Raw genomic sequence first — 26,848 nt, forward strand, 5'->3', positions numbered from 1 at the left:
AGAACTACTATTCCTTCAAGCATACAAATTTTTGCTCTCTGAGATGACGTTCTCTCCTACACATTCTTCATTGCCTCCAGGACCTTTGTCCCCTTCCCCACCCTGTGACTCACTTTCACTTCTGTGGTTCTGTTCGCTGCTAATTCCACTCCCAGATATCTAAAACACTTCTCTTCCTCCAATTTTTCTCCATTCAAACTTACATCCCAATTAACTTGTTCCTCAACCCTACTGAACCTAATAACCTTCCTCTTATTCACATTAACCCTCAACTTTCTTTCACACACTTTTCCAAACTCAGTCACCTACTTCTGCAGTTTCTCACTTGAATCAGCCACTAAAGCTGTATCATCAGCAAGCAACAGCTGACTCACTTCCTAGGCCCTCTCATCCTCAGCAGACTGCATACTTGCTCCTCTCTCCAAAAACTCCTACATTTACCTTTCTAACCACCCCATTCATAAACAAATTGAACAACCATGGGGACATCACACACCCCTTCCGCAGACCAACATTCACTGGGAACCAGTCACTCTTATCTCCTCCTACTTGTACACTTGCCTTACATCCTTGGTAAAAACTTCTCACTGCTTCTAGCAACTTGCCTCCCACACCATATACTCTTAAGACCTTCCACAAAGCGTCTCTATCAACCCTGTCATATGCCTACTCCAGATCCATAAATGCTGCATACAAATCCATTTGTTTTTCTAAGAATTTCTCACATACATTCTTCAAAGCAACAACCTGATCCACACATCCTCTACCACTTCTAAAACCACTCTACTCTTCCCCAATCTGATGATGTGTACATGCTTTCACCCTCTCAATCAATACCCTCCCATATAGTTTTCCAGGAATACTTGACAAACTTTTGCCTCTATAGTTTGAACACTCACCTTTATCCCCTTTCCCTATGTACAGTGGCACTCTGCATGGATTTTGCCAATCCTCAAGCACTGTCATGGTCCATACATACATTTTATATTGCACTTGTTTTTGGTAGTGTTGAGTAGACTCGCTTTGCTTCAGTCTCAGTCTGCTTCAAGCTATCAAGTGGTCAGGTTGTGTACAGAGAATTGTGACTTTATTCATTAAATGATTTTGCAGTCCTTACAATTCAAAATGTAATCAAGTGACAGAGGAGTTAAAAGAAAGCATGTGAACTGTATATTGTGTTATTGTATATTGTGTTAAAGAATGGTCCATAGGTTGCATTTGACGGAAGCCCATTCCCCCCGATTATCTTGTTGAAATGAGGGTTTACTCTACACTGGAAGGGGTGAAAGGGAAAAAGGTAGATGTAAGAGTGGAAATGTTGATGTGAGAAGTAAGTAAGGGGAGTCTCTGAATGAAAAGGAGAAAGTAAAAGGAAGATGGAAAGAGTGTTTTGAAGAACTGATGAATGTGGGAGAAGGGGAGGCAGCAGTTGTTACATGGGTATGGAGGAGGGAAGGAAGAGAATACAAGTGCAAGGGCTTATAGCAAGAAGGGAGATAAGAAGGGCACTAATGAGGTTTAAGGTAGGAAAGGCACCTCAAGTGGATAGGATTATGTCTGAAATGCTGAAGTATGAGGGAGAAAGTGTGATAGAGTGGATGTATCGTATATGTAATTTAGGATGGAAATAGAAGGTAGTACCTGAGAATTGAGTGAAAGCTATTATTGTTCCTTTATTCAAAGAGAAGGTGCTGAAGATGTATGTAGCAATTATAGGGGAATAAGTCTGTGAGAAATACTTAGAAAAGCAAATGGATTTGTATGTAGTATTTATGGATCTGGAGAAGGCATATCATAGAGTTGATAGAGATGCTCTGTGGAAGGTATTAAGAATATATGGTGTGGGAGGCAAGCTGTTAGAAGCAGTGAAAAGTTTTTATCGAGGATGTAAGGCATGTGTATGTGTAGGAAGAGAGGAAAGTGATTGGTTCTTAGTGAATGTTGGTTTGCGGCAGGGGTGCGTGATGTCTCCATGGTTGTTTAATTTGTTTATGGATGGGGTTGTTAGGGAGATGAATGCAAGAGTTTTGGAAAGAGGGGCAAGTATACAGTCTGTTGGGGATGAGAGAGCTTGGGAAGTGAGTCAGTTGTTGTTCGCTGATGATACAGCGCTGGTGACTGATTTGGGTGAGAAACTGCAGAAGCTGGTGACTGAGTTTGGTAAAGTGTGTGAAAGAAGAAAGCTGAGAGTAAATGTAAACAAGAGCAAGGGTATTAGGTACAATAGGGTTGAGGAACAAGTCAATTGGGAGGTGTTTGAATGGAAAAAACTGGAGGAAGTGAAGTGTTTTAGATATCTGGGAGTGGATTTGGCAGCGGATGGAACCATGGAAGCGGAAGTGAGTCATAGGGTGGGGGAGGGGGCGAAAGTTCTAGGAGCGTTGAAGAATGTGTGGAAGTCGAGAACGTTATCTTGGAAAGCAAAAACGGGTATGTTTGAAGGAATTGTTGTTCCAACAATGTTATATGGTTGCGAGTCATGGGCTATAGATAGAGCTGTGCAGAGGAGGGTGGATGTGCTGGAAATGAGATGTTTGAGGACAATATGTGGTGTGAGGTGGTTTGATGGAGTAAGTAATGAAAGGGTAAGAGAGATGTGTGGTAATAAAAAGAGTGTGGTTGAGATAGCAGAAGAGGGTGTTTTGAAATGGTTTGGTCACATGGAGAGAGTGAGTGAGGAAAGATTGACAAAGAGGATATGTGTCAGAGGTGGAGGGAATGAGAAGTGGGAGACCAAATTTGAGGTGGAAAGATGGAATAAAAAATATTTTGAGTGATCGGGGCCTGAACATGCAAGAGGGTGAAAGGCGTGCAAGGAATAGAGTGAATTGGAATGATGTGGTATACTGGGGTCGATGTGCTGTCAATGGATTGAACCAGGGCATGTGATGCGTCTGGGGTAAACCATGGAAAGTTCTGTGGGGCCTGGATTTGGAGAGGGAGCTGTAGATTCGGTGCATTATACACGATGGCTAGAGACTGAGTGTAAACGAATGTGGCCTTTGTTTTCTTTTCCTAGCGCTACCTCACGCGCATGCAGGGGGTAGGGGGTTTTCATTTCATGTGTGGCTGCATGGCGATGGGAATGAATAAAGGCAGCAAGTATGAATCATGTACATGTGTATATATGTATATGTCTGTGTATCTACTTATATGTATACGTTGAAATGTATAGGTATGTACATGTGCGTGTGTTGACGTGTATGTATATACATGTGTATGTGTGTAGGTTGGGCCATTCTTTCCTCTGTTTCCTTACGCTACCCCGCTAACGCGGGAGACAGCGACAAAGTATAATATATAAATGAATAAATATATATATGGACAGATTAACAGTGTTATATTAAATGACAGAGAAATAGTTCACCATGTTAAAAGAAATCTGAAATTATACAAGCATTTATTTTTTTGGAGAAATTCCAAGAGAATTTTAATGATACAGCACACTCTGGTGTAATGTGATATAGTGGAATAAGGGAGAAAGAATACTTCCCTCGTATTCCCTGCGCGTCGTAGAAGGCGACTAAAAGGGGAGGGAGCAGGGGGGTTGGAAATCCTCCACTACCTTTTTTAATTTTCCAAAAGAAGGAACAGAGAAGGGGGTCAGGTGAGGATATTACCTATAAGGCTCAGTCCTCTGTTCTTAATGCTACCTCGCTAATGTGGGTAATGGCGAATATGTATGAAAAAAAATTATTTTGGAGAAACTCTTAGAGAGTTTTAATGATACAGAACACTCTGGTGTAATATGATATAGTGGCTGATACAATTTACAGAACACTCTGGTGTAATATGATATAGTGGCTGATACAATTTGTGTGAGTTGCTGTTGACACAGTGACTGTTATTAGTGTGTCAGTTACTGCTGTGAATACTGCATAGAGCAGGAAAACTAAATCAGTAATAAAGATGTTGAAAATATTTGTCACATATATTTTATGATGATCCCAAACTCCTTATTATGGCTTGTCATTAAAGTATTTGTAATCACAAATTGAGTTTGATTGTTAAGGTATAGCTTGCCTGTTTTCCAGTGTGTAAGATTATCATCAGAAAAATGTTTCAGAAACTTACAGCTTACATTTTGACATCATTGTCTGCATGCCATGTTTTTTTTTTCAACAGGTTGAGAATTGCCGGGTGGAATGTGTGAATGGTGGTCTGGTACCAATCTTAGTGGAGAAAATGTCAAGCACCAATACCAAGGTGGCCCTGCAAGCTTGTCGAGCACTTGGCAATATATGCTACGAACATGGTGGGTTTAAATATATGAACTCCGTCAAAGGTGTGTTTAACTTGGTGCATGATCAGACTTCTGAATGTTAATTACTCTCAGACTCGTGTAGTTTCAAGGGTTTTGTTTGATGTTTCACACTATTTTCTTTTTAAATCTTTGTGTTATGATGATATTATGAGTCTTGAAATTGAGTACCTGTATCGCACAGTGCTTCGGATATATTTTTCTTTTATGTTGTTCATATCCGCAGGTCTTACTATTAGTACATTATTCTGTCTCATAGATAGTATATTGAACAATTTGTGCTAAAGTTTTGCAAGAATATGTATTTCTGGTTACAGTCATCCTTTATATATCAATGGGGATGCATTCCTAAAAGAAAATTATTTGTCTTGTGCAATGTGATATAGTAAACATCCATTGTGATGGACTATCTGGAGGGAAGAATGGTCAAGATTTTGACAGGAAATGTTAATAGATGAAATATTAACATGTATAATGGAAGCTTACCTTATTCCCTCGATGATAATTTTGTTGAAAGCCCCTCCTTTCCCTCCAAGGCTGGAGGTGTTCAGGGAATATGGAGATGACACTGAATCAGAAGGAAATAACCTTAGGGTCACTTAAATAACCTGTTTAGAATCTGCACATTCATGAGGTGCAAGCTACTTTTCCCCTGCTCATAATGGTCTTTGGGATATGGGAGAAGGAATACTTCCCATTTATTCTTAGCAAGCCATAAAAGGTGGCTGAAAGGGGGCAGGAATAGGGAGTTGGAAACCCCCTCCTTACATATTATTTTCTGAAATTTGAGATATAAGAAGGAACCAATGAAAGGCTCAGGTTGGGGTGTCTGAACATGCATGAAAGTAACCAGGACAGGAAGAAGGGACATAGAAGTCTTAAGTATAAGGAGAGGAACTAGAATGTTCTGGCTCTGAGTGAAACAAAGCTCAAGGGGAAGAGGGAAAAATGTTTTGAGAATTATTTATTTTTTTTTATTATACTTTGTCGCTGTCTCCCGCGTTTGCGAGGTAGCGCAAGGAAACAGACGAAAGAAATGGCCCAACCCCCCCCCATACACATGTATATACATACGTCCACACACGCAAATATACATACCTACACAGCTTTCCATGGTTTACCCCAGACGCTTCACATGCCTTGATTCAATCCACTGACAGCACGTCAACCCCGGTATACCACATCGCTCCAATTCACTCTATTCCTTGCCCTCCTTTCACCCTCCTGCATGTTCAGGCCCCGATCACACAAAATCTTTTTCACTCCATCTTTCCACCTCCAATTTGGTCTCCCTCTTCTCCTCGTTCCCTCCACCTCCGACACATATATCCTCTTGGTCAATCTTTCCTCACTCATTCTCTCCATGTGCCCAAACCACTTCAAAACACCCTCTTCTGCTCTCTCAACCACGCTCTTTTTATTTCCACACATCTCTCTTACCCTTACGTTACTCACTCGATCAAACCACCTCACACCACACATTGTCCTCAAACATCTCATTTCCAGCACGTCCATCCTCCTGCGCACAACTCTATCCATAGCCCACGCCTCGCAACCATACAACATTGTTGGAACCACTATTCCTTCAAACATACCCATTTTTGCTTTCCGAGATAATGTTCTCGACTTCCACACATTCTTCAAGGCCCCCAGAATTTTCGCCCCCTCCCCCACCCTGTGATCCACTTCCGCTTCCATGGTTCCATCCGCTGCCAGATCCACTCCCAGATATCTAAAACACTTCACTTCCTCCAGTTTTTCTCCATTCAAACTCACCTCCCAATTGACTTGACCCTCAACCCTACTGTACCTAATAACCTTGCTCTTATTCACATTTACTCTTAACTTTCTTCTTCCACACACTTTACCAAACTCAGTCACCAGCTTCTGCAGTTTCTCACATGAATCAGCCACCAGCGCTGTATCATCAGCGAACAACAACTGACTCACTTCCCAAGCTCTCTCATCCCCAACAGACTTCATACTTGCCCCTCTTTCCAAAACTCTTGCATTTACCTCCCTAACAACCCCATCCATAAACAAATTAAAGAACCATGGAGACATCACACACCCCTGCCGCAAACCTACATTCACTGAGAACCAATCACTTTCCTCTCTTCCTACACGCACACATGCCTTACATCCTCGATAAAAACTTTTCACTGCTTCTAACAACTTTCCTCCCACACCATATATTCTTAATACCTTCCACAGAGCATCTCTATCAACTCTATCATATGCCTTCTCCAGATCCATAAATGCTACATACAAATCCATTTGCTTTTCTAAGTATTTCTCACATACATTCTTCAAAGCAAACACCTGATCCACACATCCTCTACCACTTCTGAAACCATATCGTATGATAAAGTCATGGGTTAGTGTGAGGGTGAGATCTTAGGAAGGGATAGCTTTTCTGCTGAAGGATGATTAATATCTTTCTTTTTCTTTCACTTTTTTCTTTTTTTTGCCCAAGTAGGCCTGGGTTGGGGCATGTTATTCCCGTGTCATGTCAGTCACTTAAACAATTGTGGGAATGTGGGCAAGAATGAAAGTGGCTGATAATAGGAGAGTGATTGCTAGTGCATTTTCACCTGGTGATGAGAGGTGGAGGATAGAGTGGTGAGTGATTCAGGGGCTGAGTGAGTAATTGATTGCAATAGTGGGAGATGTGGCGGTTAAGGGTATACTTGGAAGGCATGGAGTATCAAATGTAAATGAAAATGGTGAACAACTTGTGGAATTGTTTACTGAAAACTGACTGGTTATTGGGATTACCTGGTTTAAAAAGAGGGATACAAATCAGTATATATGTGGGTGAGTAGATTAGATGGTAAGTTGGCATTATTGGATAATGTGCTATTTCATAGGCATTCTAAAGAGAAGTCGTGGATGTTAAGGTGCTGAGAGGGATAGTTGGTGGGATTTTGATCCCTTTTTCATGGATGTAAGGGTGAAGGTTTTTAGAGATTTAAGGAAAATAGAAAATGATATGGGTGGGAAGATGTTGAAAATGAGTTGGCTTGGAAAAGAGACTCATGTGAAGAGATGTTTAGAGAAATTAAGTGAAGAATGGCAAAAGGTAAAAGTTAACAAAACTAGGGAAGTGGATGTAGAATGGGAGGTATCTAGGGAGGTAGAACCTATATTTGTGGAAGGTGGGAGATGGGGAAGGTGAGAAAAGGCAGTGAGTGGTGTGATGAGAAAGTTAAGATACAAGTGAAAGAGAAAAGAGAGGTGTATGGGCATTACTTGCAGGGAATGAGTCCAAGTGATTGTGAGATGTACAAAAAAAGTGTAAGGAGGTCAGGAGGAAGGTGCATGCTGAAAAAGAGGGCAAATGAGAATTGGGTTTTCTAAGCATCAGCAAACTTCAGGAAGGATAAGAACATTTTTAGGGAAGATGTTAATTTGGTGAGGAGAATAAGAGAACAAATAGGAGCATCAGTGAAAGGGGCAGAGGAGGAAGTTGTAACTTGCAGAGAAGAGGTGAAGAGGAGTTACAGCAATTATTCTGATGGACTGTTAAATGTGTTTGATGGTAGGTTGTTAGATATTGCGTGTTTTGACTTGAAGTGATGGAAGCACTGTGTCAGATGAAGTTTGGCGAAGTGGCTGGGAGTCAATGGAATTGCATTTTAATTTCTTGAGAATGGAAGTGATTGTCCTGAAGGCTTTTTAGTGTATTTATGGCTCATGGTAATGTGCCTGAGAATTAACTAAAAGTCTGTGTATTACCACTGGATAAAGACAAGGATTAAAAAAGCGGATGTTGTAATTACAGAAGTGTAAGTTTTTTGTATATATATGTATATATATATATATATATATATATATATATATATATTATCCCTGGGGATAGGAGAGAAAGAATACTTCCCACGTATTCCCTGCGTGTCGTAGAAGGCGACTAAAAGGGGAGGGAGCGGGGGGCTGGAAATCTTCCCCTCTCGTTTTTTTTTTAATTTTCCAAAACAAGGAACAGAGAAGGGGGCCAGGTGAGGATATTCCCTCCAAGGCCCAGTCCTCTGTTCTTAACGCTACCTCGCTAACGCGGGAAATGGCAAATAGTTTGAAAGAAAGAAAGAAGTTTTTTGAGTGTACCTGGTAAGTTGTATGGAAGAGTGGTGATTTAGAGGGTAATGGAACGCACGGAGAATCAAATTTGGGAGGAGTGTGGTTTTAGGAGGGGTAGAGGATGTGTGATCAAGTGTTTGCTTTGAGAAGTGTATGTGAGAAATGCTTAGAGAACCAGAATGATTTGGATGTGGCATTTATTGATATGGTGAAAGTATACAATAGAGTTGACAGATGCTTTTTAGAGAGAGTTATGAATATATAGTGTGGGCAAAAAGCTACTGGAAGCAGTGTGGAATTTGTAATCAGAGGAGTAGTGAATGTGTGCATTAGGAAGCGAGGATGGTGAGTGAGTTGGATGAAGGTGGGTCTCCTGTAGATGTGTATGTTGCCATGGCTGTTTTATCTGTATATGGTTGGATAGGTGAGAGAGATGAATGCAAGTGTCTTGGAGAGTGGCAGGTTTGTAGTCTGTCAGCAGATTCAAGTGAGAAACTGCAGAAGCTTATTTCTGAGTTTGAGAAACTGAAAAGAGAAAGTTGAAAGTGAATATGAAGAGAAGTAAGATTATTAGGTTTAGGAGTGGAAAGAGACAGGGTAATTGGGGTTTGAGTTTGAATGGAGAAATTGGGAGGAAGTGAATGCTTTAGATACCTGGGAGTGGGTGTGGGAGTGAATGGAACTACAGTAGCTGAAGTGAATCATAGTGTGGGTGAGGGGATGAAGGTCCTGGGATCATTGAGGAATTTGAGGAGAGAGAAGTAACATCCTGGGATGGCTGAGAAGGGCATGCTCAAGATTATTCTTTGTCTTGACAATGTTGTAAGGTTGTGTGGCATGAGGTTGTGAGTTGGAATGTATGAAGAATATGGTTAAGAGAGCTGAAGAGGTGATGCTGAAATGGTATGAAATATAGAGAGAACAAATGAGGAAACTTAACATAAGGATATCCATGTTAGAAATGGAGGGAATGGAAAGAAGTGGGAAACCAAATTTGAGATGAAAAGATGGAGTGGAAAAGGTTTGGAATATAATTCAGTTTCTAAAAGATGGAAAAGAAAGAACCAAGTGAGTAGGTTTTATCCTCCTTGAAGGCTCAGGCTTTGTTGTCTGGATGTGTATGTATGAAACCAAGTTGAGAAGAAAGGAGAGACATGTATTATGTTTGATGAACGGAACCTGGATTTTCTGGCTTTGAGTGAAACAAAGTTTAATGGTAAAGGGAAGAATGGTTTGGGAATATCTTAGGAGTAAAGTTAGGATTACTATGAGGGCAAAAGCTAAGGAAGGGGTAGCACTACTGTTGAAGCAGTTGTGGGATTGGGTGAAAGAGTGGAAGGAGGTGTGCTTCAGACTGATGTGGGTAGAAAATGAAAGTGGGCTGTGGGAGATAGGTGATTATTAGTGCGTATGCACCTGGCCATGAGAAAGAAGGTGGTGAGAGCTAAGTACTTAGCTTTAGGACCATCTGAATATGTGTGTCAGCTTTTTTGATGAAAGAGACCAGGTATTAGTGATGGGTAATTTGAATGCGAAGGTAGGCACACTGGCGGTTAAGGGTATAAGTGGGAGGCTTGGGATATTCATTAAGTTAAATGGAAATGTAGAACACCTTGTGGAGTTGTGCTGAAAAAAGGCTGTTGTTTGGGAATCCCTGGTTTAAAAAGAGGGACATGAAGTTGTGTGCTGAAAAAGGACTGGTGATTTGGAATACCTAGTTTTAAAAGAAGGACATACACGAGTGCACATGAAAATGTAGGAAAGATAGTAAGCTGGCATAATTGTATTATGTAATGATGGAGAGAGAAGAGGTGATGAAAGCCTTGCACAAAATGAAATGCAGCAAGGCGACTGAAGTAGATGGTATTGAATTTGAATATCTTAAGGAAAGGGGTGACTGTGTTGTGTATTAGTTAGTTTGGATTTTCAGTATGTGTATGGATCATGGTGAGGTGCCTAAGAATTGGCAGAATGCATGTATAATACCACTGTATAAAGGCAAGGGGGACAAAGGTGAGTATTCAAACCTTAGAGATATAAGTTTGCTGAGTGTACCTGGTAAGTTTTATGGGAGAGTGGTGATTGAGAGGTTGGTGGCATGTACTGAGCATCAGACTGGGGAGGAACATTGTGGTTTCAGGAATGGTAGAGAATGTGTGGATTTTGTGTTTGCTCTAGAGAAAGTGTCCAAGAAATACTTAAAGAAACAGAAGGATTTGGCATTTATGGATCTGGAGAAAGCTTATGATGGTGTTGATAGAGATGCTTTGTAGAAAACCATTATGGTGTAGGAGGAAAGTAACAAGAAGCCGTGAGAAGGTTTAATTAAAAGTGTAAGGCATTTGTGCAGGTGTGTAGAGAGGAGCATGAGTGGTTCCAGGTGAAGGTAGGTCTGTTTGACTCATTTGCATGGTATGGTGAGGGAAGTAAATGCAAGGGTCTTACAGAGAGGGTCAGTTATGCAGTTTGTAGAAGTAGAGAGGGGCCTGGGTAAAGAGTCTTGTTTGCTGATGAAACAGCACTTGTGGCATATTTGAGTGAGAAACTGCAAAAGTTGGTGTCTGAATTTGGGAGTGTGTGTAAAAGGAGAAAGTTGAGAGTAAATATAAATAAAAGCAAGGTTGTAAAGTTTAGTAGTGCAGGTTAATTAGGGTGCAATTTTGAGTGAGAAAAGTTGGAAGAAATGGAATGATTTAGATACCTTGCAGTGGATATGGCAGCGAATGAAACCATGGAAGGAGAAGTGAGTCATAGAATGGTGGCTGAAGGTTCTAAGACCATTGAAGAATATATGAAAGTTTTTATCTGGGAGGACAAAGGTAACTACCTCTTTTTAATCAACTATTCATATTTTACAGAGAGGCAGTTTTACACTCATGGGGCCCCTTATCTTGAACACTCTGTACTACCATACAGCTTCTTAGATTCATGTATGATGTCTGCATTAATCATTTCTTCAGTGAGTCTGTTCCATTCATCCACCTTTCTTATATAGAATATTTCTTTACATCCTTATTAACAACTTTCTTACTCAATTTCTTGGTATATCCTCTGGTTGCTGTATTCCTACATCTCTCAAAGAACTGCCCACTATCCACATCGTCAGTCTCTTTGAAGAAGTTACAGGTTGTTATCAGATCACCCTGTAGTCTACTCTCTCCAAAGGTAGGTAAATTTAAAGCCTTCATCCTTTCCCTGTGGCTTAGTTTTATTAGATCCTTTGGACCTTGTCTGTGAGCACTTTGTGCTTCTAGAGATGCTGGTGGCTAAACCTAAGAAGCATATTCATCTTTTTTGGTCATATGAATGATATGAATAGCTTGCAAAATATATCCTTATCCATGCATTTAAAAGCTATTCTGTTATTTGCCAGCAGACAGTTTGTCTTAACTTTTCTCCTAATATGAGACGCTAGTAACAGGTTAGGGGTGATATTAACTCCCAAGTCCTTCTTACACATAGAATCTTGAAGTTTATTTAGGTGATAATCATATTGAGTCTGACTTTTGCTTCATCCCATCCTCATTGATTTACATTTGCTTAGATTGAATTTCATCTACCACATTTCAACGAACTTTGGAGTCTTTTTAGGTCCCCTTGTAAGCTGATGCAATCCTCTTTGCTGCCCACTTCTCTCATAACCTTTGCATCATCTGCAGACATATTCAGGCAGGATTCCATACCTTCATATAAGTCTTCAGTATAGATCAAGAAGAGTAATGGTTTCAGAACTGGCCTCTGTGGCACTCCACTGGTCACCTCAACCCATTCGGAAAAGGCTCCTCCAATATACATTTTGTGTTCCCTTCTACATAGATAATCATCTGACCGTTGTAGCAGTTTACTCTTTATTACTGCTTCTTGAATCAGTCTCTTAATAAGCTTCCTGTGTGGTACTTTGTCAAATGCTCTCTGGCAATCCAAATGCAGACAGTCTTTCCATCCTTTTCTTTTGTCCAGGACAGAATTCACTCTCATTAAAATCTAAGAGGTTAGTTATGCATGAGCTCCTTTCCTGAAAACCATGCTTTCCTTTGCTTGGAAATTTCTCCTCCTTAGAAACTCATCCACTTGCTCTCTAATAACCTTTTCCAGAACCACACTAGTTTGTCTGTAGTTGAACTCCTGTTCCTGGTCTACTTTTCTTATGTAAGTATGATGTTTGTCCTTTTCCATTCCCTTGTCACTATGCCTCTCTCTAATGACAACTTGAAAAGTAATGCAAATGGTTTATCTAGTATATCTGCACTTGTCTTTAGTACGTATGATGAAATTTCATCATGTTTTCCACTCGCTTTCTCATAATTTTTTCCAGAACCTTACTAGTTTATCTGTAGTTAAACTCCTGTTCATCTTCTTTCTTATATATAGGTATACTTTCTGCCCTTTTTCCATTCCCTTGGTACTATGCCTCTTTCCCATGACATCTTGAACTGTAATTCAGGTGGTTTGTTTCGTGTATGTGCACACATCTTTAGCACCTATTATAGAATTTCATCAAGATCATGAGCCTTGTATAAGCAAGTCCTTATAGTATTTTTTTAACATCTTTTCTAGATATCTCAATGATTTCCAGAACCTCTTCCCCTTTCCATCTCTCTGATGTTAGGGCTGTAGTATCATTCACTGTGAAAACATTTTTGAACTTGATATTCAGTTCCTTACATATCCTCACACCATCCTCTACGATTTTTCCCTCGATCCCTTGATCTGATGGAATTATGGGAAATTTTTGATTTTCGCCTGCCTTGGTCACAATATATTCTTTTCAAAGTTTCTTTGTTCCTCTTTTCTTTCCTGCTATACTTGTTCCTTGCACATGCTGTCTGGTTACAGAGCCATCTCTGTTTTTGCCCCTGCATATCTTGAAGCTCCTTTGTATTATGACATCTTTTATTAGATGATTCCTTTCTCTTTCTTACTGTTCCTTCTGTAGTTGAGGCTTGAGGTACTCATGCCTTTGCTCCTTCATTGTGAATTCACAGAACCTCTCAACACAATACCCTGGTTCTCGGCTACTGAATGTCATTTCACAGTTTACATTACCATCAAAATTATTGAGGTTTGTGTTGGGTTTGTGATAGGGTGTATGGAGGAAGTTAAATGTTTTGGAAATGAAATGTCTGAGGACAGTATGTGGTGTGAGGTGGTTTGATCAATTAAGTAATGAAAGGGTAAGAGAGCTGTGTCATAATAAAAAGAATATGGTTGAGAGAGCAGTAGAAGGTGCATTGAAATGGTTTGGACATATAGAGAGAATGAGTGAGGAAAGATAGACAAAGAAGATGTATATGTTAGAAGTGGGAGACCACATTAGGGGTGGAGGGATGGAATGAAAAAGATTTTGAGTACTAGGGGTCTGAACATGCAGGAGGTTGAAAGGTGTGCAGGGAATAGAATGAATTGGAACCATGTGGTATACTGTGAAACGTTTAGGGTAAACCATGGAAAGGTTTGTGGGGCCTGGATGTGGATAGGGAGCTGTGGTTTTGATGCATTACATATGACAACTAGAGTCATTAACTGTCATGTGTAATGCTCTGAACCACAGCTCCCTTTCCACTTCCAGGCCCCACAGACCTTTCCATGGTTTACCCCAGATGCTTCACATGCTCTATTTCTGTCCATTGACAACACATCGACCCCAGTATACCACATCATTCCAATTCACTCTATTTCCTTGCATGCCTTTCACCCTCCTGTATCTTCAGGCCCCGATTGCTCAAAATCTTTTTCACTCCATCCTTCCACCTCCAATTTGGTCTCCTGCTTCTCCTTGTTCCCTCCACCTCTGACACATATATCCTCTTTGTCAATCTTTCCTCACTGATTCTCTCCATATGTGCAAACCATTTCAACACACCCTCCTCTGCTTTCTCAACCACACTCTATTTATTTCCACACATTTCTCTTACCCTTTCATTACTTTCTCAATTAAACCTCTTCACACTGCATATTGTCCTTAAACATTTAATTTCCAACACAGCCACCCTCCTCCGTAGTGCCTCGCAACCATATAACATTGTTGGAGCTACTATTCCTTCAAACATACCCATTTTTGCTCTCCAAGATAGCGTTCTCTCCTTTCACACATTCTTAATCGCTCCCAGAACCTTCGCCCCCTCCCCCATCCTGTGACTTGCTTCTGCTTCCATGGTTCCATCTGCTGCTAAGTCCACTCCCTGATATCTAAAACACTTCACTTCCTCCAGTTTTTCTCCATTCAAAATTACTTCCCAATCAACTTGTCCCACAACCCTACTGAACCTAATAAACTTGCTCTTATTTACATTTACTCTCAACTTTTTCCTATCGCACACTTTTTCAAACTCAGTCACCAACATCTGCAATTTTTCACTTCAATCATTCTGAGGTAGGGGAGAGAGAATTATACCTCTGTATTCCCTGCCCTTCTTGTACTTCAATTTCTAAAAGAGGAAGTGGAAGGAGTCAGGCAGGGAGTGCTCATCCTCCTCAAAGGCCCGGATTGGGATGTCTAAATGTGTGTGGATGTAAGTTAGATGAGATGAGAGATAGGTAGTACGTTTAAAGAAAGAAGCTGGATGTTCTGGCTGTAAGTGAAATATAGCTCAAGGGTAAGGGGGAAGAATGTTTTGGAAATGTCTTGGGAGTAAAGTTAGGGGTTGGTGAGAGGTCAGAAGCTCAGGAGTAGCTCTACTCCTGAAGAAGGAGTTGAGGGAGTGTGTGATCAAATTCTAGATAGATGTCAGTAAAACTCTAAAGTTGATGGCATGAAATGGATGATAGTGCGTATGCACCTGGCCATGAGAAGAGAGGTCATGAGAGGCAAGTGTTTTGGGAACAGCTGAGTGAGTGTGTCTGCAGATTTTACTTAGAGTAATGGGTGATTTAGATGCTGAGGTAAATAATGTGGCTGTTGAGGGTATGATTAGGGCACATGGGGTATTCAATGTTATGGCTGGAAATAGTGAAGAGCTTGTGGAGTTGTGTGCTGAAAAAATGGTGCTTGGGAATACTTGGTTTAAAGAGAGGGATACACACAAATATATGTATGTGAGTAGGAGAGATGGTTAATGGGCATTTTTAGATTACATAGTAATTGACAAGTGCATAAAAGAGAGACTTTTGGATGTAAGTGTGCTGAAAGGGGCAGTTGGTGGGATGTCTGATCTCTGTTTTGTGGAGGCAAGGGTGAAGATTTGTAAAGGTTTTTGATAAAGAGTAACAAATGTTGGGGAGAAGAGAGTAGTGAGAGTAAGTAAGCTTGGAAAGGAGACGTGTGAAGAAACACAAGGAGATTTTGATTGTAGAATGGCAAAATATGAGAGTAAATGAAGCAAGGGGAGTGGGTGAGGATTGGGAGATATTTAGGGATGCAGTAATGGCAAGTAATGGCTGGTGGCTGATTTGGATGAGAAACAGCAGAAGCTGGTGACTGAGTTTGGTAAAGTGTGTGAAAGAAGAAAGCTGAGAGTAAATGTGAATAAGAGCAAGGTTATTAGGTACAGTAGGGTTGAGGGACAAGTCAATTGGGAGGTAAGTTTGAATGGAGAAAAACTGGAGGAAGTGAAGTGTTTTAGATATCTGGGAGTGGATTTGGCAGTGGATGGAACCAAGGAAGTGGAAGTGAGTCACACGGTGGGGGAGGGAGCGAAAGTTCTGGGAGCGTTGAAAAATGTTTGGAAGGTGAGAAAATTATCTTGGATAGCAAAAATGGGTATGTTTGAAGGAATAGTGGTTCCAACAATGCTATATGGTTGCGAGGGTAGGCTATAGATAGGGTTGTGCATAGGAGGGTGGATGTGTTGGAGATGAGATGTTTGAGGACAAAATGTGGTGTGAGGTGGTTTGATTGAGTAAGTAATGAAAGGGTAAGAGAGATGTGTATTAATGAAAAGAGTGTGGTTGAGAGAGCAAAAGAGGGTGTTTTGAAATGGTTTGGTCACATGGAGAGAATGAGTGAGGAGAGTTTGACTGAGAGGATATATGTGTCAGAGGTGGAGGGAACGAGGAGAAGTGGGAGACCAAATTGGAGGTGGAAAGATGGAGTGAAAAAGATTTTGAGCCATTAGGGCCTGAACATGCAGGAGGGTGAAAGGCATGCAAGGAATAGAATGAATTGGAACGATGTGGTATACCGGGCTTGACTTGCTGTCAGTGGATTGAACCGGGGCATGTGAAGCATCTGGGGTAAACCATGGAAAGTTCTGTGGGGCCTGGATGTGGAAAGGGAGCTGTGGTTTCAGTGCATTATACATGACAGCTAGAGACTGAGTGTGAATGAATATGGCCTTTGTTGTCTTTTCCTAGCGCTACCTCGCATGCATGTGGGGGAGAGGTTGTCATTTCATGTGTGGTGGGGTGGCGATGGGAATGAATAAAGGCAGCAAGTATGAATTATGTACATGTTTTTATATGTATATGTCTGTTTATGTATATATATGTTTACATTGAAATGTATAGGTATGTATATGTGCGTGTATGGATGTGTATGTATGGACATATACATACACAGACATATACACATATGCACATGTACCTATTCATACTTGCTGCCTTCACCCATTCCCACCATTGTATTAAGGCAAGGGGAATAAAGGTGAGTGTCAGACTACAAAGGTATAAGTTTGTGGAGTATACATGTTAAGTTGATTGAGAGGGTGAAGGCATGTACATATCATCAGACTAGGGTGGAGCAATGTGGTTTCAGAAGGGGTAGAGGATGTGTGGATCAGGTTTATGCTTTAAAGAATGTAAGGAATACAGTAAACCCTTGATTTAATGTATATGTGTGGGTATGGGCTTTTATGTATATACATGTGTATGAGGGTGGGTTGGGCCATTCCTCATCTGTTTCCTTGCACTACCTAGCTGATGCGTGAGCCAGCGATTAGGTAAAAGAAATATTATCATTTGTCCCTTAAATCCGAAATCCATTATATTGGGGTCCATACATACAAACACATTTCAACATATACATACATATACATGCACAGACATATACATATTTACACATGTACATATTCATACTTGCTGCCTTCACCCATTCCTGCTGCCACCCAGCTACACACGAAATAGCCCCCCCCCCCCCCCCCCCCAGGAAGAGACAAAAAAAGGTCACATTCATTCACACTCAGTCTCTAGCCGTCATTTGTAATGCACTGAAACTACAGCTTCCTTTCCACATCCAGGCCCCACAGACCTTTCCATGGTTTACCCCAGACGCTTCACATACCCTGATTCAATCCAATGACAGCACGTTGACCCCGCTATACCACATTGGTCCAATTCACTCTATTCCTTGCACGCCTTTCACCCTTCTGTATGTTCAGGCCCCGATTGCTCAAAGTCTTTTTCACTCCATCCTTCCACCTCCAATTTGGTCTCCTGCCTCTCCTTGTTCCCTCCACCTCTGACACATATATCCTCTTTGTCAATCTTTCCTCACTCATTCTCTCCATGTGACCAAACTATTTCAATACACTCTCTTTTGCTCTCTCAACCACACTTTTTTTTACTACCTCACATCTCTCTTACCCTTTCATTACTTACTCGATCACACCACCTCTCACCACATCTTGTCCTCAAACATTTCATTTCCATCACATCCACCCTCTGCACAACCCTATCTATAGCCCATGCCTCGCAACCAAATAACATTGTTGGAACCACTATTCCTTCAGACTTACCCATTTTTGCTCTCCGAGATCATGTTCTCGCTTTCCACACATTCTTCAATGCTCCCAGAATCTAGGCCCCTCCCCACCCTATGAATTACTTCCACTTCTGTGGCTCCATCCTCTGCCTAAGTTCACTCCCAGATATGTAAACCTTTTAAGAAAATAGAAAAATGAAAAATCTCAAACACTGCAGTATACACATTTCTTATTGCACTTGTTTTTTGGTGGCGTGGGGTAGACACGCTTTGTTTCGGTCTAAGTCTGCCTCAAGCTTTTGTGCAGTCAGGTTGTGCACAGATTGTTTCTGTTGTTTCAGAATTGCAACTTTATATATTAAATAATTTTACAATCCTTACAACTCAAAATGGCATCAAGTGATTGTAAGAGGTGCAATTGAAGCAGGTACTCTGTCCTCACCTTATTATAAAGAAGTATCCTTTCACAGGAGAGGGATGTCATCACCTCTATCGCAGTCTGACTCCTGCCTCAAACAGCCCGGCATCTGACGGGGTCTGGGGTTGGTGAGCATTCCCACGCTGCTGGGTGCCCGCTGCCCAACTATCATACCACACACTAAACCCTACACCCCCTCCCGAAATTTTGGTAACTAGATGTGACATTTTGTTACAACAAAAACAACTAAAAACAAGAAAACAACAAAAATAGAGAATAAAATTAAACTTCGAAAAGGCATAAGGCAAATATACACAAATCACCGCTCAGCAACAATATTCTTCCTTCACATGCGAGCGGGACAAAAATGACATAACAAATTAGTATGTTCACTCTTCACAGGAGCTACGACAAACATAATCTTTCAAGTGTGCAGGATGGTGTCTAAAACGGTGAGGGCCTCACTACCTGAGGCTGGGTGTCATCACAACTGGGGCAAAGCTGTTGCAGGTGGGTAGTCCCCTTGACCCATGGGTGTCATGGGGATCGGCGAAACCTAGGCCCCCAGGGATGTAGGTGACGTCGTTTTTGCAAAGACAGGCGGCCACTGCCATCCAGCTTCATCGAGTATTTTGCGTGTGGCTTCACCTTCACTACCATGTCCGACTTATCCCAAGCTTTCAAAGTGATGTCCTGCTGGGGCAGCATAGTGGCATCACCTGCTGAGCCACCCCACACGAGAGCGTGGCTCTTTGTTGTGGCTCACTCCCTGTTTTGAAGAGTAGTTCTCCAGTGTCTGTTTATCATATAATGTTGGGGTGCCAGGATACCATTTTGCAACTGTTTTCCTGCTGCTAGCTATGTGGGCAACTTATCCCCCTCTCTTATGGGGGTGTTGAGTTATTGGAGCATAGCCTGAGTCACTGCTGTTGTGCAGGCTTCCTACAAGACCCATGTTGCCCCTTGACACCCGTTTGGCTACCTTTTCTGCTGCTTCAGCATGTCCATTGGACTTGGGGAAGTGGGCTGAGGAGATGCAGGCCATTATTCCCCAGTTTTTGTTGAAAGCTTGCTTCTCTTTGCTGGCTTGATTGGTTTCCATGTCTGAGGTGATTTCTTTGGTTATGTCCCCCATCACCTGAAGAAGATGAGCAGCCTTGTGAAAACTTGGGATTTTTCCACATAGGTTTGAATCCTACTCACCGCTCCATGAAAGAAGTGCAATGAAAGCAGGTAGTCCATCCTCACTTAATTATAAAGAAGTATTCTTTCACAGGAGAGGGGTGGCATCACTTCTATCTCAGTCTGACTCCTGCCTTTAACTGCTCAGTGAGCATTCCCATGTTGCTGGGTGCCCACCACCCAACTGTTGTACCATACTAAACCCTATAGTAGTGATAGAGGAGTTAAAAGAAAGCATGTGAACCTAAATGTGGCACAGAAATAGGCTGCATTCGCTTCAATGGACTTTTGGCATTAACAGACACCCTCGATAGTCCGTTAAATCAATGGTTTACTGTATTTAAAGAACAGATGGATTTGTATGTGGCATCTATGGATCTGGACAAGGCTTATGATAGGGTTGATAGAGATGCTTTGTGGAAAGTGTAATTGGTAAGCTGCAAGAAGCATTGAGAAGTTTTATCAAAGTTGTAAGGTTTGTGTACGAATAGGAAGAAAGGTGATTGCATGAGTCTTGGACAGAGGGGTGAATATGCAGTCTTTAGGGGATGAGAGGCCATGGGAAGTGAGTCTTTTATTGTTTGCTGATGTTACAGCACTGGTGGCAGACTCAAGTGAGAAACTGCATAAGTTGGTGACTTTGATTGGAAGAGTGTGTGAGAGTTGAGTGTGAATGTGAATTAAGGTAAAATTATTAGTTTCAGCTGGGTCTGTGGACAAGGTAGTTGGGGTGTAAGTTTGAATGGAGAAAAACTGAAAGAAGTGAAGTGCCTTAGATATCTGGGAGTAGACATGGCAGCAAATGGAACCATGGAAATGAAAGTTAGTCAAAGGGTGGGGAGCTAGTAAAGTTTTAGGAGTGCTGAAAAATGTGCAGAAATAGAGAATGTTATTTGGGAGGGCGAATATGGGTATGTTTGAAGGTAAGGTAGCCCCAACAATGATATATGGGTTCTCCAGAGGGGATGGATTTGCTGGAAATGAAATGTTTAAGGACAATATGTGGCGTGAGGTGGTTTGATTAAGTAATGAAAGGGAAAGAGAGATGTGCAGTAATGATAAGAGTGTGGTTGAGAGAGCAGAAAGAGGGGGGGGAGGGTTGAAATGATTTGGACATATGGAGAGATTGAGTGAGGAAAGGTTGACAAAGAGGATATATGTGTCATTGGCATGAGCAAATAGGTTTAAGGTTGAAGAGAGATCTTTCATGGAGAGGAGAAAAAAAGGCAATATGTTAGAGCCTTGAAGGACACTGTTGTTAATAGGATAAGAGGAAGAATTTGCTTCATCATGAACTACCTCATTAGACTGACTAGAAATGGGTAGAGAACAGGGAGAAGCAGAAAAGCCAAAGGAAGGAAGTTTTTAAAAAGACAAAGCATAGAATGGCAGATGTTTTGGAGGAGTGCCAAACATAAGATTCACAAAAATCCATGGGAAGGAGGACTGGAGGTGCATCTCGTAAAAGAAGTTTACCAGTTGGCGATGCCTGGCATGAGTTGTGTTGGTGATCAGCAAGAAGGGAATAGGATCCTAAGTGTTTTAAAAAATCAGTTAAGGGGAGTTTCAGAGACTAGAGATAGCAGAAGTAAGAATGGTTAGTAATGAAAGGGTTGCACTAAGACATGTTTCCAAGAAGGAATAGTTTGGCATTTTAGACAGAGATGAAGGAGGTAAGCAAGGATCTGAGCTAGATAAGAGGCACCCCCAGTAGGATTCCAAGGAGATATACCTTCTAGTCCACATGCTTTGATTTTTGTAGGAAGAATAATGCTCGAAAGAAGTTATGAGGATAATACAATATAAGGGAGTGTGTAGTTTCTGTAGGAGGAGATGCAAGAGGTGGACTAGATGCAGAATTATTCAGACTACAGTTAGAGAAGGTTAAGGTATTGAAAAGAATGGCTTTATTATTAGAGTTAACTTTAGATTGATTGGTTTGGAAAAGAATTGTTGAATTACAGAAGTTACAGATTATATGTAAAGTCGTAACAGCACACTTTTGTCTTATGAAAGTGTGCATGAATAAACAAACAGCAGCTTTGCAATTTTTCCACAAAAACATGAACATTGAGGGAGATTCAGTGGAACAGAGTTTCATGGCTTAATATGCACCATCCTTGATGCAACAAAAGTTATCAAACCATTACCTGGGAGTAAAGATCTAGTAGAAATAGGGATGAAGGGCTCCATTCCAGCCAGTATAATCTCCACAGTATGGCCAGCACAGCAGGAGGCATACTGTCTTGTGAAACATTGCCATTCCCATGGAAAGGCAGTGTGATAGTTATTTAGAGGTGGTCACTGAATTCACCCAAAGTACTAAATTTGACATGAAGGGACTTGGGAGTAGATGTATACAATTGAAAGTGATTGATAAAGCTGTGTACAAAAGACCCTAGGAGGACAGAAGCAAAGTGGTAGGGTTCACCAGTAAGAAGGACTTGGAAGAGTGGTTGTGTTGGTTGGGAACTCGTTTGTTTGATTATCTGTTGACGGTTACTGTTACAAAATGAAGGAGCATTGACTTCCCTAGGGTTATTCCAAGTAGAGTCTAACCATTCCCTGTGGTGTACATTGAAATCCCTTGCTTAGAGGATTTCAACCTATATATGTGAAAAAACTGCACTTTATGGCTGTAGGTCGCATTGTCAAAGAGTTAGAGGACTTGCAGGAAAATATACAAAACATAAAAGTAGAGTGTGAATGTCTGTGGATATAACCAAGGTGAGAAGAAAGGAGAGATAGGTAGTATGTGTAAGTAAAGAAACCTGGATTGGATGTTCTAGCTCTGAGTGAAAGAAAGCTCAAGGGTAAAGGGGAAGAGTGGTTTGGGAAAGTCATGGGAGTACAGTCAGGGGTTGATGAGAGGACAAGAGCTAAGGAAGTAGCACTACTTCTGAAGCAGGAGTTTTGGGAATTGGGAATATGTGTTAGAGTGCAAGAAAGTAAATTCTAGATAGATGTCAGTAACACTGAAAGTGGATGGAGAAAGATGGGTGATTATTGGTGCTTATGCAAATGGTCATGAGAAGAAAGCTCATGAGAGGAGCGTGTTTTGGGAGCAGCTGAATGAGTGTGTCAGCAGCTTTGATGCACACGAGACCTGGTATAGTGATGGGTGATTTAAATGCAAAGGTAGTAATGTGGCAGATGAGGGTATAATTGATGAACATGGGGTATTCACTGTTGTGAATGGAAATGGTGAAGAGCTTGTGGATTTGTGTGCTGAAAAATCACTGGTGGTTGGGAATACCTGGTCCAAAAAGAGAGGTATACATAAGTATACATATGTGTGTGGGAGAGATGGTCAGAGGGCATTATTGGATTATGTGTTAATTGGTAGGCATGTAAAAGAGAGATTTTGGATCTTAATATGTTGAGAGGGGCAGCTGGAGGGATATCTGATCTCTATCTTGTGGAGGTGAAGATGAAGATTTGTAGAGGTTTTCAAAAAAGAAGAGAGAATGTTGGGGAGAAGAGAGTGGTGAGAGAAAGTGAGCTTGGAAAGGAGACGTGTGAGGAAGTGCCAGGAGAGATTAAGTGTAGAATGGCAAAAGGTGAGAGCAATTGATGTGTGGGGAGTGGGTGAGGAATAGGATGTATTTAGGGAAGCAGTGATGGCTTGTGCAAGAGATGCATGTGGCATGAGAAAGGTGGGAGGTGGACTGATTAGAAAGGGTAGTGAGTGGTGGGATGAAGAAGTAAAGTCAGTGAAAGAAAAAAGAGAGGCATTTGGACGATACATACAAGGAAGTAGTGCATTTGACTGGAAGATGTATGAAAGAAAGCAGTAGAAGGTCAAAAGAAAGATGCAAGGATTGAAAAAGAGGGCTAAAGAGAGTTTGTGTGAGAGAGTAACATTAAACTTTAGGGAGAATAAAAAGAGTGTAAGAAAGTAAATTTTAGATTGATATGGGTAAAACTGAAAGTTAATGGAGAGAGATGAGTGATTATTGGTGCATATGCATCTGGGCATGAGAAGAAAGACCATGAGAGGCAAGTGTTTTGGGAGCAGCTGAATGAGTGTTTTAGTGGTTTTGATGCACAAGACTGGGTTATAGTGATGGGTGATTTGAATGCAAAGGTGAGTAATGTGGCAGTTGAGGGAATAATTGGTACACATGGGGTGTTCAGTGTTGTAAATGGAAATGGTGAAGAGCTTGTAGATTTATGTGCTGAAAAAGGACTGGTGATTGGGAATACCTGGTTTAAAAAGCGAGATATACATAAGTATACGTATGTAAGTAGGAGAGATGGCCAGAGAGCGTTATTGGATTATGTGTTAATTGATAGGCGCGCGAAAGAGAGACTTTTGGATGTTAATGTGCTGAGAGGTGCAGTTGGAGGGATGTCTGATCATTATCTTGTGGAGGCGAAGGTGAAGATTTGTAGGGGTTTTCAGGAAAGAAGAGAGAATGTTGGGGTGAAGAGAGTGGTGAGAGTAAGTGAGCTTGGGAAGGAGACTTGTGTGAGGAAGTACCAGGAGAGACTGAGTACAGAATGGAAAAAGGTGAGAACAAAGGAGGTAAGGGGAGTGGGGGAGGAATGGGATGTATTTAGGGAAGCAGTGATGGCTTGTGCAAAAGATGCTTGTGGCATGAGTAGTGTGGGAGGTGGGTTGATTAGAAAGGGTAGTGAGTGGTGGGATGAAGAAGTAAGGTTATTAGTGAAAGAGAAGAGAGAGGCATTTGGACGATTTTTGTAGGGAAAAAATGTAAATGAGTGGGAGATGTATAAAAGAAAGAGGCAGGAGGTGAAGAGAAAGGTGCAAGAGGTGAAAAAGAGGGCAAATGAGAGTTGGGGTGAGAGAGCATTATTAAATTTTAGGGAGAATAAAAAGATGTTTTGGAAGGAGGTAAATAAAGTGCGTAAGACAAGGGAACAAATGGGAACTTCAGTGAAGGGGGCTAATGGGGAGGTGATAACAAGTAGTGGTGATGTGAGAAGGAGATGGAGTGAGTATTTTGAAGGTTTGTTGAATGTGTTTGATGATAGAGTGGCAGATATAGGGTGTTTTGGTCGAGGTGGTGCGCAAATGGAGAGGGTTAGGGAAAATTATTTGGTAAACAGAGAAGAGGTAGTAAAAGCTTTGCGGAATATGAAAGCCACCAAGGCAGCAGGTTTGGATGGTATTGCAGTGGAATTTATTAAAAAAGGGGATGACTGTATTGTTGACTGGTTGGTAAGGTTATTTAATGTATGTATGACTCATGGTGAGGTGCCTGAGGATTGGTGGAATGCTTGCATAGTGCCATTGTACAAAGGCAAAGGGGATAAGAGTGAGTGCTCAAATTACAGAGGTATAAGTTTGTTGAGTATTCCTGGTAAATTATATGGGAGGGTATTGCTTGAGAGGGTGAAGGCATGTACAGAGCATCAGATTGTGGAAGAGCAGTGTGGTTTCAGAAGTGGTAGAGGATGTGTGGATCAGGTGTTTGCTTTGAAAAATGTATGTGAGAAATACTTAGAAAAACAAATGGATTTGTATGTAGTATTTATGGATCTGGAGAAGGCATATGATAGAGTTGATAGAGATGCTCTGTGGAAGGTATTAAGAATATATGGTGTGGGAGGCAAGTTGTTAGAAGCAGTGAAAAGTTTTTATCGAGGATGTAAGGCACGTGTACGTGTAGGAAGAGAGGAAAGTGATTGGTTCTCAGTGATTGTAGGTTTTCAACAGGGGTGTGTGATGTCTCCATTGTTGTTTAATTTGTTTATGGATGGGGTTGTTAGGGAGGTGAATGCAAAGAGGGGCAAGTATGCAGCCCACTGTAGATGAGAGAGCTTGTGAAGTGTCAGTTGTTGTTCACTGATGATACAGTGCTGGTCGCTGATTCATGTGAGAAACTGCAGAAGCTGGTGACTGAGTTTGGTAAAGTGTGTGAAAGAAGAAAGTTAAGAGTAAATGTGAATAAGAGTAAGGTTATTAGGTACAGTAGGGTTGAGGGTCAGGTCAATTGGGAGGTAAGTTTGAATGGAGAAAAACTGGAGGAAGTAAAGTGGTTTAGATATCTGGGAGTGGATCTGGCAGCAGATGGAACCATGGAAGCAGAAGTGAATCATAGGGTGGGGGAGGGGGTGAAAATTCTGGGAGCCTTGAAGAATGTTTGGAAGTCGAGAACATTATCTCGGAAAGCAAAAATGGGTATGTTTGAAGGAATAGTGGCCCCAACAATTTTGTATGGCTGCGGGGCATGGGCTATGGATAGAGTTGTGTGGAGGAGGGTGGATGTGCTGGAAATGAGATGTTTGAGGACAATATGTGGTGTGAGGTGATTTGATCGAGTAAGTAATGTAAGGGTAAGAGAGATGTTTGGAAATAAAAAGAGTGTGGTTGAGAGAGCTGAAGAGGGTGTTTTAAAATGGTTTGGTCACATGGAGAGAATGTATGAGGAAAGATTGACCAAGAGGATATATGTGTCAGAGGTGGAGGAAGCAAGGAGAAGTGGGAGAGCAAATTTGAGGTGGAAAGATGGAGTGAAAAAGATTTTGAGTGATCGGGGCCTGAACATGCAGGAGGGTGAAAGGTGTGCAAGGAATAGAGTGAATTGGAATGATGTGGTATACCGGGGTCAACATGCTGTCAATGGATTGAACCAGGGCATGTGAAGCATCTGGGGTAAACCATGGAAAGTTCTGTGGGGCCTGGATGTGGAAAGGGAGCTGTGGTTTCGGTGCATTATTACATGACAGCTAGAGACTGAGTGTGAACGAATGGGGCCTTTGTTGTTTTTTCCTAGCGCTACCTCGCACACATGAGGGGGGGAGGGGGATGTTATTGCATGTGTGTCGTGGTGGCAATGGGAATAAATAAAGGCAGACAGTATGAATTATGTACATGTGTATATATGTATATGTCTGTGTGTATATATATGTGTACATTGAGATGTATAGGTATGTATATTTGCGTGTGTGGACGTGTATGTATATACATGTGTATGTAGGTAGGTTGGGCCATTCTTTCGTCTGTTTCCTTGCGCTCCCTCGCTAACGCGGGAGACAGCGACAAAGCAAAATAATAATGATAGTAAAAAAAAGATGTTTTGGAAGGAGGTGAATAACGTGCCTAAGACAAGAGAACAAATGGGAACATCGGTGACAGGAGCAAGTGGGAGAGTAATAAAAGGTAGTGATGAAGTGAGGAGATGGATTGAGTATTTTAAAGGTTTGTTGAACGTGTTTGATGATAGAGTAGCAGATATAGGGTGTTTTGGTCAGGATGGTTTGCGAAGTGAGAGAGTCAGGGAGAATGGTTTGGTTGAGAGAGAAG

The 26,848-nt window shown here is 41.4% G+C and overlaps 1 protein-coding gene across 2 annotated transcripts in view; it reads left to right on the forward strand.

Moving 5' to 3' along the window:
• vimar (visceral mesodermal armadillo-repeats) overlaps nucleotides 1-26,848 on the forward strand; it is a 320,050-nt gene that overhangs the window by 61,238 nt on the left and 231,964 nt on the right. For both annotated transcript variants that reach the window (XM_071660119.1, XM_071660118.1), the window contains exon 4: nucleotides 4,126-4,255. In XM_071660119.1, coding sequence (XP_071516220.1) covers nucleotides 4,126-4,255 — 130 coding nt within the window. The remainder of the gene's footprint in view (nucleotides 1-4,125; nucleotides 4,256-26,848) is intronic.

Source organism: Panulirus ornatus, chromosome 69, assembly GCF_036320965.1.
Source record: "Panulirus ornatus isolate Po-2019 chromosome 69, ASM3632096v1, whole genome shotgun sequence".
NCBI classification, from domain to species: Eukaryota; Metazoa; Arthropoda; class Malacostraca; order Decapoda; family Palinuridae; genus Panulirus; species Panulirus ornatus.